The 13,273-nt window shown below is 39.9% G+C and overlaps 1 protein-coding gene across 3 annotated transcripts in view; it reads left to right on the forward strand.

Moving 5' to 3' along the window:
• MBOAT2 (membrane bound glycerophospholipid O-acyltransferase 2) overlaps positions 1 to 13,273 on the forward strand; it is a 94,727-nt gene that overhangs the window by 61,398 nt on the left and 20,056 nt on the right. For all 3 annotated transcript variants that reach the window (XM_087702783.1, XM_087702785.1, XM_087702784.1), the window contains 4 exons: positions 1,670 to 1,765; positions 5,967 to 6,022; positions 9,186 to 9,240; positions 10,830 to 11,013. In XM_087702783.1, the coding sequence (XP_087558909.1) occupies positions 1,670 to 1,765; positions 5,967 to 6,022; positions 9,186 to 9,240; positions 10,830 to 11,013 (391 nt within the window). The remainder of the gene's footprint in view (positions 1 to 1,669; positions 1,766 to 5,966; positions 6,023 to 9,185; positions 9,241 to 10,829; positions 11,014 to 13,273) is intronic.

The following is a 13,273-nucleotide window of genomic DNA, read 5'->3' on the forward strand; positions in this document are numbered from 1 at the left end:
GTAGCACCTTGAAGCGTACCCGGAGATCGACAGGTAGCCAGTGCAGCTCGCGGAGGATAGGTGTTATGTGGGTGAAGCGAGGTGCACCCACAATCGCTCGCGCGGCCGCATTCTGGAGACTCCACTTCATTCAGAGGCCGCTGAAAACAGATGGTCAGCCTCCATTCTTGAGCAGCCTTCCTCCTTCCTTGTCCTCTGATTCTGTTCATTATTAGTCTCACGGAGATGAATTGACTGTCTGGTACGAGGCTGGTAGCTGTGAAGGTCACAATTTGGAGCCTGCTCAGTTACAACAGCAATTTTTTAGTTAGTGAGATGAGGAAAATGGATGATCAATGGGGTTTTTGCTCCCTCCACCTTAATTAAATGATCTGTGCTTCTCTTTCCCTTTTCTGACAATACCTCTGGGGAAGTACAGCAAAACTTAACGGCTGAAGAGTAAGATGTATATGGCCTGAATTGTGCAAGGGTATGTGGGTTAAGTGTCAATTGATTTCTGTACAGTTAAAACAACTGAGAGTAAACAAAGCAACCCAAACTGTATATTATAACCTATTAAATGAAATAATAAATGTATAAGAATGATAAATGTTAAAACACTTGTAACCAAACAACATGCTTTATGTGATGATGGGGGTTTTTTTTTGTGTGTGTATGTGTGTGTGTTTTATTGTTGTGGGTATGTGTTGTCTATATAACAAAAATTAAAAAAAATATTTTTAAAAAAAGAAAATTGCTCCTGCTCCCTTTGCAGGAGGGAGGTGGTGCAGTGGTTAGAGTGCAGCACTGCAGGCCACTTCAGCTGACTGCTATCTGCAGTTCGGCGGTTCAAATCTCACCGGCTCAAGGTTGACTCAGCCTTCCATCCTTCCTAGGTGGGTGAAATGAGGACCCGGATTGTTGGGGGCGATATGCTGACTCTGTAAACCGCTTAGAGAGGGCTGAAAGCCCTATGAAGCGGTATATAAGTCTAACTGCTATTGCTATTGCTATTAATACACTTTCATTCAATACTGATTCTTTATAGAACCACTCTCTTCATTAGCTACGAAAAATTCATTAAATCTCCAACATACTTTTATGTTTGTTCTGATGTAATTAATCATCAACTAAAGTGATAGACCACACACCCATTACATTCCTGCTAGTAGTTGCACGCCTTAATCTCTCTTCATCCATTCCCTACTTTTAGTAAACATTCCATTAAAGGTTTCCCCTGTCCAGTCATGTCCGACTCTAGGGGGTGGTGCTCATCCCTTCCATCCTTCCGAGGTGGGTGAAATGAGGACCCAGATTGTTGTTGGGGGCAATATGCTGACTCTGTCAACCGCTTAGAGAGGGCTGAAAGCCCTATGAAGCGGTATATAAGGCTAACTGCTATTGCTATTGCCTTCCTTGCTGCCTGTGGCCATTCTGGGTCTCCTTTTAGGTAAGGAAATATCTGTGCAAGGAGATCCAGGTGAGTCCCAGGTTGACTAGCTTTAAATATACGGAGCACAAAGGTGAACCAGTTAACAGTGTGAGCAAAATACTGTGCCTTGTGGATATAAGTGTCTCAGACTACATTATCCTTTTGAACAATTATCCTAACAACAAGTTAAACTAATATTAATACCTACAGATTCTGTGAGCGATAACCCAATGACTTTTTCCCCCTTTTCTTTTCCAGATATTGTTTTGTTTTCGCTTTGGGATACCTCACTGTGTGCCAAATTTCTAGAGTTTATATATTTGACTATGGACAATATTCTGCTGATTTTTCAGGGTAAGAATAACAATTTTCAGTACTCACAATTATTTTTGTAGCTAGATGTACTTAAGTCTGAATTAAGTATAATTTACCTGAGACTTCATAGAGGTCTGGATTTTTTTTTTAAAAAAAAAATCAGAATGTATGCATGTTACCTGTTTGTTTATTGCAACAGAAGAGTATGAGGTCATATACTGTATTTTTCGGAGTATAAGACGCACCTTTTTTTCCTAAAAAAAAAAGAGGTTGAAAATCTAGGTGCGTCTTATATACCGAATGCAGCATTTTTTTGCCTCCCGAAGCCCCGCCCCTTTCACCAAAATGGCCGTGCATATCCTTATGGAGGCTTTCAGAGAGCTCCTAGGGGCTGGGGAGGGCAGAAATGAGCAAAAAATGGGCTGTTTTTTGCCCCCCCCCAGCAGCATTCTATAAGGCTATGCATACAATTTTTTTGACAAAAAAAGGGCCATTTTTTGCTTGTTTTTGCCCCACCCAGGAACACTCTGCAAGCCCCCCCAAGGCTATTCATGCTTTTTTTTAAAAAAAAAAAGGGCCCATTTTCGTGAAAAACAAAGGAGGTTTGCAGAGTGCAAAAACTTTTTTCCCTTTTTCCACTTTTTTTCTTTTTAACTGATTGATGAGAATTACATTGATCAGGTGCTGTGCCAGCAGACACAAAATCTTAGGTGCTGCAGATTGTCAGCGGTTTCCTTCTCCAGCACATGGATAAAAACACCTGGAAACATCTACCTACCTACCTACTCTCCCTACCTACCTACTGTATTTCCTTCTCTCTCTCTCCCTCTACCTACCTACCTACTTTCTCTCCCCCATCTACTGTATTTCTGTCTCTCTATCCTTCTAGCTACCAACCTACCTATTCTCTCTCTCTCTCCCTACCTACCTACTGTATTTCTCTCTATTTCTCTCTCTATCCCTCTACCTACCTATCTACCTACCATCTCTCTCTCTCCCTACCTACCTACGGTATTTCTCTCTCTCTATTTCTCTCTCTCTATATATCCCTTTATCTACCTACCTACCTACCTACCTACCTACCTACTCGCTCTCTCTCCCTACCTACCTACTGTACTTCTCTCTCTTTCTCTCCCTCTCTATCCCTCTATCTACCTACCTACTTTTTTAAAAAATTGCCTCTTCAAAACCTTATGCTCCGGTGCATCTTATACTACGAAAAATACGGTAACTCAGGGATGTGACTTAACATGGAAAAATGTGTATACATATATATAGTAAAGGCTGTCCTGTCACAATTTTTTTATCTAGCTCCTTCATAACTATATAGTTCAGAATAGAACTATATCTGAGATAGGATGTTTGTGAAAATGATTTCTCTGTGGGTTAAAAATCCATCCAGCTGATCTAGTTGATGCAGGATGGACAGGAGAAATTCAGATCAAACCACTTGTGTCATCTCCTGATTAAAATATACAGGCAGTTCTTGACTTATGACCACAGTTGAAAATAGAATTTTGGTTGTGAGTCACTGTGGTCCTAAGTTGAGTCACCACATGACTAGACTCGATTTTATAATGTTTTTATGATGGCCATTAAGCATGTCATCGTGATCGTTAAATATGCTGACTCTGTAAACCGCTTAGAGAGGGCTGAAAGCCCTATGAAGCGGTATATAAGTCTAACTGCTAAATGAATTACGTAAGTCTGAATCCAGCTTATCCAATGGGTATTTTTGGGCCAGAAAATGGCAAAAAAATTCACACAACGCTATCTCATATGACTTCAGAATGCTGTAACCAGTCATAAATTTTGCCAAGCACCTAAAATACAATGATGTAACTATGGGGATATGTTGGCAGTCATAATTCTGAGGATGGGTGGTAAGTAACTTTTTTCAAGTTAATCATATCTTCAAATATTTGTTAAGCGATCGGACATAAGTCCAGGAGCCGAGGTGGCACAGTGGTTAGAGTGCAGCACTGCAGGCCACTTCAGCTGATTGCTAGCTGAAGTTCGGCAGTTCAAATCTCACCGGCTCAAGGTTGACTCAGCCTTCCATCCTTCCGAGGTGGGTAAAATGAGGACCCAGACTGGGGGGGGGGGGCAATATGCTGACTCTGTAAACCGCTTAGAGAGGGCTGAAAGCCCTATGAAGCGGTATATAAGTCTAACTGCTATTGCTATTACCTGTACCTTATTGCATCTAACAAAAACCCTGTATATGTCTCTGGAAATGAGTGCAATCATGAGCATTGAGAGATTTCCTCTCTCCAGTTCCTTTTCCCTCCCTTCCCCATCTCTCCTTTCTAAAAGTTTGGATTTGTATTTGAGTTCACAAATTAAATCTTTTTTTGTATTGGGGAAGTGTATGAAAGCCAATAAATCTTGCCTGTTTTCCTACGATTCTCTTGGCACAAGACACCAAAGTTACTTTTAGAAGAAATCATTTATATTGCAAGACGGTCTCTTCATTTCTCTACTTTGGAGTTATGTAATTGGACAACAGCATTCTCTAGGGCAGTGTTTCTCAACCTTGGCAACTTGAAGATGTCTGGACTTCAACTCCCAGAATTCCCCAGCCAGCGAATGCTGGGAATTCTGGGAGTTGAAGTCTGGACATCTTCAAGTTGCCAAGGTTGAGAAACACTGCTCTAGGGGACTAGTGATTTTTATGTTATATTGCTTTCTGTGGTGTTACCCTTACGTATGTGTCTAAAAGAAAATCTTCTGTGTGATGTAGAAATGGCAAAGTACTCATTGCAGACTGGTGATTCATCTTTTTCAAGGTTGATTATGTTCTAGTATTTATGGAGCAAATGTATGTGCAGTTGAAATAAAATTAGATTTCAGTGGTCCATTACTTACATGGGCCAGTGTTATTTTTTTTCCTGTTAATTGAATTGAATTGAATTTATTTCATTTATATGCCGCCCTTTTCCCCGAAGGGGACTCAGGGTGGCTCACAATCCAAGTCAAGGGAAGGGGTACAAATAAAGAATAAAAAAGACGAACAAAACAATACACAATTTAAAAGCACACAACAACCATACCATTTGAGGGGGGGGCAAAAGCTCTTTAACTCTCTGTCTGCAGGGGTGGGTTCCTGCCAGTTCTAACCTCTTCTATAGAAGAGGTTCCACAAATCTACAGTGCCGTTTAGAACCGGTTCCAGCTCCCTCTCCCCGCCCACCCGTCTGCACATCATCAAGATGAAGAGCAAGAGGAGGAATTCTGGGAGTTGAAGTCCACAAGTCTTAAAGCTGTCAAGATTGAACACCCCTGGTTTTTTTTAAAGGGTTAGGGGTGCAAGGGTCTTGTAACTTGACAGCTTTAAGACTTGTGTGCTTCAAATGCCAGGGTTTCTGAGTCAACATTTTGGTAGCGAAGCAAGAGCGTTGTTAAGTGAGTTTCACCACATTTTACAAGTTGGCCATGCCCACCAAGTGACATGGCTGCCAAGCCACTCCTACCTGTTCACATGGCTGGCAAGCCACTCCCACCCGGCCACATGGCCGGCAAGCCACTCCCACAAAGCAGGCCACACCTACAGAAGAGGTTCTAAAAAAATTCGAAACCCACCACTGGCTTAATGATATTGTTTTATTCTGGTTCGATTAGCAAATTTGGTGAAAATCTTTAGATTTTAATCTAAACCATGTGTCAAAAGGGAGGCAGCGATAGTGGGGAATGGTGCATATATGCATGTCGCCGACTGCTTACTTAATGAGAATAAGCATGTCTGGAAGTCAAGTTTGTGCATTCTCTTTCTCCCCTCCTTTTTGTGCCTGAAGGAAATAACTTAAAATCTCCTTTTTTTAAAATTTGTGATTAATTTTGTCCTCAAATCAGGATATCCCCATTTGAAACATCATTTGACATTTTATGGACTTAATCAAATAATCCTTTGTGACAAAGGAAGTTTCTTCCGTTATGGAGGGAGGAATAAATTGAACTGAAATGTCTTCATTTTCTGAACAAGCTCTGGGACTTCTCAAACAAATCAGCTATATACCTTTTGAAAATATATCATTTCCTGTCAGTGTAAATGCCATTTATTTTCTTTGTTTCTCTCTGCCTGAGCCTACCAATGAAGAATCCTTTTGAGTGGCATTTTAAAAACAAACAAACTCATGAATATTCTCTCTCATTCAGCCTTATCTTGCCGTAGAGAAGTACTATTTTATTTTATTTTTTAAAAAAATCTAAATTTCCTGTCCTTTCTCCGTCTTTGTTACAGCCCAATGATGATAATTACTCAGAAAATTACAAGTTTGGCATATGAAATTCATGATGGTAAGAATTGGGGGTGAGAAAGACTTCCTTCTTTAAATTTTTAACGCAAATTGGGGAGGATAATATTTTTTTCTTTAAATTTGTGAGTAGAACAATGTAATATTTGTAACTTTTAATCTTGAGAAACCCTTTCATTTCCTATCCGTACACCAGACATTCAGTCAGTTGAATATATATTTTCCTTCCTATAAAGCCAGTGGGATTTTATTGACAAAAATCCGCGTTTGTGATGATTTCATTAAACCAATATTTCTTTTATTTGGTTCTTGCTGTCTTGTAAATAATTATTTTTAAATGAGCAAATTGTATTGCCGTATTATTTATTTATTAAATCAATAATGTCAACTTTTTTTTCCAGATTTAACACAAGGAGGTTTGCATCTTAAAATTTCCATAGAATACAAAAGCAGCGTAGATGAAAATTAAACTAAGCTCCAATTTGGAAAAAAAGAAGTAGTAAAAATTGTTATGAAAATACTTACAAGTCTAAATAAATAACGATAATTAGGTGTTTAGTTTAGAGAACCGAAGATCTAAAAAGAGAATGCTTTTAAACCAGAAAAATCAGTTGGTTTTATTTGTAAATAAACAGAGATAATGGCTACATTAGAATGTAGCATTAATCATGGTTCAACATTAAATGAGTAAATTGCTGTAAGCCTCATGCATTCATTCAAGAGCCAAGGTGGCGTAGTGGTTAAATGCAGCACTGCAGGCTACTGCTAGATCAGCAGGTCAGCGGTTCAAATCTCACCGGCTCAGGGTTGACTCAGCCTTCCATCCTTCCGAGGTGGGTAAAATGAGGACCCAGATTGTTGGGGGCAATATGCTGACTCTCTGTAAACCGCTTAGAGAGGCCTGAAAGGCCTATGAAGCGGTATATAAGTCTACTGCTATTGCTATTGCTATCCTCCCTCCCTCCCACTCTGAAATATTAGAGGCAGTAATGGGCAGTCTTCCAAGTTGCATTAACATTAAACTAGCAAATTTCTTATAGTAGTAGGTGTATCCTTTTTTTAGCTCATGCAGAAGCATTAAGAATTCGGGAGCCTTTAACGAACAGCAGGAAGTTTGTGCTCTCATGAAATCTGAATCATTTCATTCAAGTAATTTTTCAGTTCTCCACAGCCCTATAATAGTGTAGTCTCTTGCCGCTTAAAGCCGTCCATTACTGCAAAAATCTGGACAATCATTAGATAGCAGCAGAGAGTTAGGATTTTCATGACCCTTTGCTCCCAGCTAGCAGCCATCTGATTATATGGAGCCATGTACATTGGATCTACTCACTGTTTTAAATCAATCTCAGTTTATATTCCCAGTTGCGTGCTTTCTTTCCCCTTTTGTTCAGTGGTGTCTAATTCTTGGAAACTGCTTGGACAAGTTCCTGCAGTTTTCTTGGCAAGGTTTTTTTTTTTAAATTGCTTGCCATTGCATCTTTCCTAGGGCTGAGAGAAAGTGACTGGCCCAGGGTCAGTCTTTGCTTAAGATGGGACTAGGAGTCAGCTTCTGTTTCTAACTTGAGGCCGCTACACCAAAATGGTTGTCAAGCTATGTTACAACATGCTTAAAATTACATATGATTAGTTGAAGTGGGACAGAAACATGCACGAGGCGTTTGACATTGTTTTGTTTCAGTTTAATTACTTAAGATGAAATCAGAGTCTTTCTGATCCAAAGGTAGAAGAAATAGCACTTTTGCACGATATGCTAAACCATGTTTTGAGTTGGCCTGGCTTGTCATCTGAAACCAGATCGTGGAAGCGATCATGGTTAAGACTGATTCTTAGCTATGATCTGTAGCCATGGCGTGTTTTTATTGGCTTGCTTGATCTGAACATGAAAACAAGGAACAACGGCAATCTTTTTCATTAAATAGCATTTAGACCTTGAAGAAAATAGCCTGATGATTCAGCGGCTTCTGCCCATGCACGGAAAGACCTCCCCCCTCCCCTAAAGTAAATCAAAACTCTGAATCATCTCAATCATCTGGATGTAATAATCTGATTAGGAAATCTGGACGGGTAACTCTGTTTCATTCTATCCCCATGCTAGCTTTATCACAAAGAGGATTTGAATGCTGGCAAAGTGTCCTCTCAAATCCCTGTTAGCATCAGTTGCTCTTATTGTTTGGCCTCAAGATTGCAATTATTTCTTTCTTTCTTTTTTTAAAATATACTTTTTTTATTTTCCACTTTCATAACATATAAATCACATGTATACTATTACATAGCCAATATCCTATTGTATTAAGTAGTAATTACATCAGTTCCTCTTGCCATCAACGCCCAGATAGATAAAAACCCATTATTAGCTCTTCTGCTCTCCATACACCTCTTTCTTCTACCTCTCTCCTACCTCCTTTCTTCCCTCCATCCTCCTCTTCTACTCTACTTCCCCTTCCTTTCTCCTTCTCCTCTCTCTTCATTCCACTCCTCCTTATCCTCCTCATCTTCCCCCCTTACCCTCTCTCCTATCCCTCTCTTCCTATCTTTCTTCTCTCCTCTGTTTCCCACTCTTCCTCTTATTGGTGTATTTCAGCTTCTGAGCAAACTCCCTTCTATGTTGATGGTATTTATGCTTCCATATCAATATACTTAACATATTAGATCTTCTGCTCTCTATACACCTCTTTCTTCTACCTCTCTCGTACCTCCTTTCTTCCTCCATCATCCTTTTCTACTCTACTTCCCCTTCCTTTCTCCTTTTCCTCTCTCTACATTCCACTCCTCCTTATCCTCCTCATCTTCCCCCCTTACCCTCTCTCCTATCCCTCTCTTCCCATCTTTCTTCTCTCCTCTGTTTCCCACTCTTCCTCTCCTTGGTGTATTTCAGCTTCTGAGCAAACTCCCTTCTATGTTGATGGTATTTATGCTTCCATATCAATATACTTAACATATCTTAGTTTTAAAGAAAAAAATAAGAGAAGACAGCATACATGTGCAATCGTATTACATTAAAATCTAACACCCCTCGTCAAGCCTAATATTCATCCTTCTCTCCCACCCTCCTCCCCAAGATTGCAATTATTTCTCTTCGTGACTATCCTGCAGAGAGAAAGAGAGGGAGAGAGAGAGAGGGAGGGAGTACTGTCCCAGCTCAAATGTGCCTGCGGTTCTCGCAGCAGTCACAATGGTTTACCCTTTTCTTTCTTGCTCATGCGCAGGAATGTTCCGAAAGGAGGAAGAACTGTTGCCATCACAGCGATGTTTAGCCGTGAGGTAAGTGTTGCTCCGTTTGAATGTCAACTGCTGCCTTCGAGTCCATCAGCCTTTCAGCAGCTTTTCGGGAGACAGATGCATGTGGGTTCCATCTTTTTTTTCCCCAATAACACGAAGAAAGCCATCGTAAGCGTTTTGGTCAAACTACACAAAGGCAAACTAAATAAATACTTGGTGTGCTACAAGTAATCAACGGCTTATGGCCGCAACTGAGACCAGAATTTTAGCTGTTAAGCTGATCACTGCAGTTGCAAAGTGAGTCCATGGTCATTAAGCAAATCTGGTTTCCCTTGACTCTGCTTGTTGTGTGCAGGGTTGGGAAGCTTGCAAATGTCAACGACATAACCTTGGGGCATTGCAGATAAGTGCCATTTTGATCATGTGACTGCGGGGATGCTTCAACAGTTCAAGATCAAGGACAGTGGTGGGTTTCAAAAATTGCTCTGTGGGTGTGGCCTCCTTTGTGGGAGTGGCTTGCCATCCATGTGACCGGATGGGAGTGGCTTGCCACCCATGTGACCGGATATGAAATCATCAATTAGTACTTAGGTCGGTCCAAGTAGCTATTCAGAAACTCTGGCATTGAAGCATGCAAGTCTTAAAGCTGTCAAGTTACAAGATCCTTGCCGGTGGTGGGTTTCAAAAATTTTTGGAACCTCTTCTGTAGGCGTGGCCTGCTTTCCGGGTCCACTGGTGGAACCTCTTCTAACCGGTTCAGTAGATTTGACGAACCGGTTCTACCAAATAGGTGCGAACTGGTAGGAACCCACCTCTGATTAAGGACTAAGATCAAGTAAATCACTTTTTTCAGGCCGCTGTAACTTCAAATGGTCACTAAACCAATGGTTGTAAGTCGAGGCGTATTAACGCCAAAGAAAGATCAATCTGCATTTCATTGTTGGAGTGTGACTCCCATGTCCTGGCCGAGCCGAGGTGGTGCAGTGGTTAAATGCAGTACTGCAGCCACTTCAGCTGACTGCTAACTGCAGTTCGGCGGTTCAAATCTCACCGGCTCAAGGTTGACTCAGCCTTCCATTCTTCCGAGGTGGGTAAAATGAGAACCCAGACTGTGGGGGCAATATGCTGACTCTGTAAACCGCTTAGAAGCCCTATGAAGCGGTATATAAGTCTAACTGCTATTGCTATTGCTATTATTGAAGCGTGCTACTAGAAATTAGTCAGAAATTAGTCTGACTTCCTGGGTTCTCTCCAGTAATGAGAAATCAGATTGTCTAATGAATCACGTAGCATACTGTGCCTATTATATCCAAGGAGTAAAAACTGTGGGCTCTCCAGAGTGATGATGAACCATAACTACCATTGACTAAAACTGATCGAAATTGTTTAATTCAGCAATCTTAGAGCTACAAATTTTCCATTCCTGCTTGATCTTTTGACTAGTACGGGATCCTTTATAGACAACTAATCAGCTAGTTTTGAATCCCGACTTTTTTATCTATGAAGTTTTCGGTCAGCTAGACAGTTCATCTATAACCAATCACTGTGTGGTATTAATATTATTTTGTAGCAGAGTTTTTGTTACTAAAATAGAGGTAAAATCTCACCAGTTGCTTGTCTTTGAATTACAGGCGCATGCCAAGTCTACTGGAATATTTAAGTTACAACTGTAATTTCATGGGTATCCTGGCAGGCCCATTATGCTCTTATAAAGACTATATTACTTTCATTGAAGGCAGATCATATCAACTGACACAGTCCGAAGCAAATGGGAAAGAAGAAATAAAATACGAACAAACAGACCCCTCCCCAAATGTAAGATCCATTGTTATTGCGATGGTGCTGTTGTGTTTGCATGGGAAGTCTAGTTTGCATTCTGCATTTTTCACAGGCATAACTCTCAAGCTTTATCTGGATCATTTTCATAAATGACATAGTTCTCTCTTCAATAATCAAGCACTGAGTTCCTCTAAAGGTCAACATTCTCCATAGATACTTAATTTTGGACCTTGTGGGCTATGGAAAGCTTGAGACTTGTGTTTATCTCATCCCAGGTGCTACCATCAAAACTATCACTAAAAAAAATCAATGCAAGTTGCTTTTATTTCTCTTAACTTTTCCTGGCATTTGATTTCCATACAATAAGCACTGCCTTAACTTTGTATAGACGTTTCATTCCTCTGGCAGTGCGCCAAAGACTTTCTAAGACATCTCAGATATCCCATTGAACTGTAACTAAATTTTAAAACAAAACCCAAAAGATATTGACAAGAGTTTAATTTAAAAGTCACGCTTGGATATAAAATAGACGTCTTGCTTATTTGTTCTTCATTTAATTATTAATTAAAAGTGCTGCATGGCATTTCAGGTTCAAAGGAAAGAAATGTGATTTGAAGGGCTTAATGTATTTTTTTTTCTGGGCTCAGCTAGCCGCCTTCTTCAGCTACCCACAGGGCGGGAAAATAACACCTCGAATTGTTTCCATCATTTGAAATATTCTATATGCTCCAAATCACACTTTTATCTTGAAATCTGAAACCTTGATTAACTAAATTAATTAAATATATGCAGGTAGACCTCAACCTGTGACTTAGTCCCTTATGAACTTGTGAAGTTGTCCAGAAGAACTAACAACCTGGATTCAAAGTTCTGATGGAAGGAAACCCCCCCCCCCCCTATGGTCCCGTGATCACATTTTGGGCGCTTGGCCAAAGGCCAATGATCATGTGACCACAATTTATGACATTTCTTCCTGGAAAGTGCTGTTTACTTCTGGTTTCCAGCAATAAATAAATATAAATATAAACATATATGGCCACTGCAGACAGTGGGTTTATTTAACGACTGTGGATTTGTGGAACGACCACTGTGATTCGCTTAATAACCACCATAAATAAGGAAATATGATAAAATTGGTCAGTCTCATGACGATTCAGTTAACAATCAGCACAGCTTATAAATTGTGTAAATTCCAGGCTCAATTATAATTGTAAATCGGGAACTCTCTGTATTTAAATCAAAAAGCTTGCCTCCTGTGACTTTCTCCCCTCCAAATTAGTATTTATAGATTTGATTTTCTTAGCTGAAGCCTTTGCTCAGCTTTTCTTTAATACATACCCTTCCATTAGGATTTTCTCTCTGAAAAGCGGCTTTCACTTCCCTTAAGAGAGCCATGCGGAAGATTCTGGATTTAGCCTTGGATGCTTCCTTACAAGACAGGAGTATAACTACTCCTTTAGATGTAGTTTAAAAAAAAATAAAAAAAAATAAAACAAGCATCCTTTCATCCCCTTCTTTTGGGGGTTTCCCCCCCCCCATTCCCCTTTCTAGGTTATCATGGTGCTCTGCGACTTCTTCTCAAATCCATATATATGCTTTCCAGCATTCCCCATTCTTCCTTCTCTCAAATTATTTTCTACCCACTATTGGCCATTTCTGAAAACTAGTTCGGCCTATTTATTTCCTGTAAGCTGCATACTTCAGTTAATAATATCAGGAAACATTAAGTGATTTCCCCTTCCATTATTTTTTTAGTCAAGGATGAAGATAAGTTGTTTTATGGTGATGTGCAAACACTGGCTTTATAATCGCTATTAAATATAAATGCCAGTTGTATTAATTTTCAGAACCATAAATCACTAAACATTGTGCAATTGTTAGCTATTGTAAACACTTCCTCATACACTGTAAGGTTTGTGATGGTTACAGGCATTAGATGGACTTCTGCGTCATTGCTTTAAGCTGAAGTATATGATCGTTTTATAGAACAAAAAACTAATCACAGCACTGAATATCTCTGTACATTAAACAAAAATGAATTTTCTCAAGGAACAGCAATTAATCAAAAGCAGTTTCACATAGCACCATTTCATTTTAAGCAAGAATTTCTTGCATGTGGATATGTAATACGAATGTGGGAAAATAAATATGGTTTGTAAGGTCTTAAAACAGTGTTTCTCAACCTTGGTAACTTGAAGATGTCCGGACTTCAACTCCCAGAATTCGCCAGCCAGCAAATGCTGGCTGGGGAATTCTGGGAATTGAAGCCCGGACAGCTTCAAATTGCCAAGGTTGA

Source organism: Thamnophis sirtalis, unplaced genomic scaffold (assembly GCF_051295495.1).
Source record: "Thamnophis sirtalis isolate CommonGarterSnake01/CBP01778 unplaced genomic scaffold, rThaSir2_p1.2 scaffold_16, whole genome shotgun sequence".
Taxonomy (NCBI): Eukaryota; Metazoa; Chordata; class Lepidosauria; order Squamata; family Natricidae; genus Thamnophis; species Thamnophis sirtalis.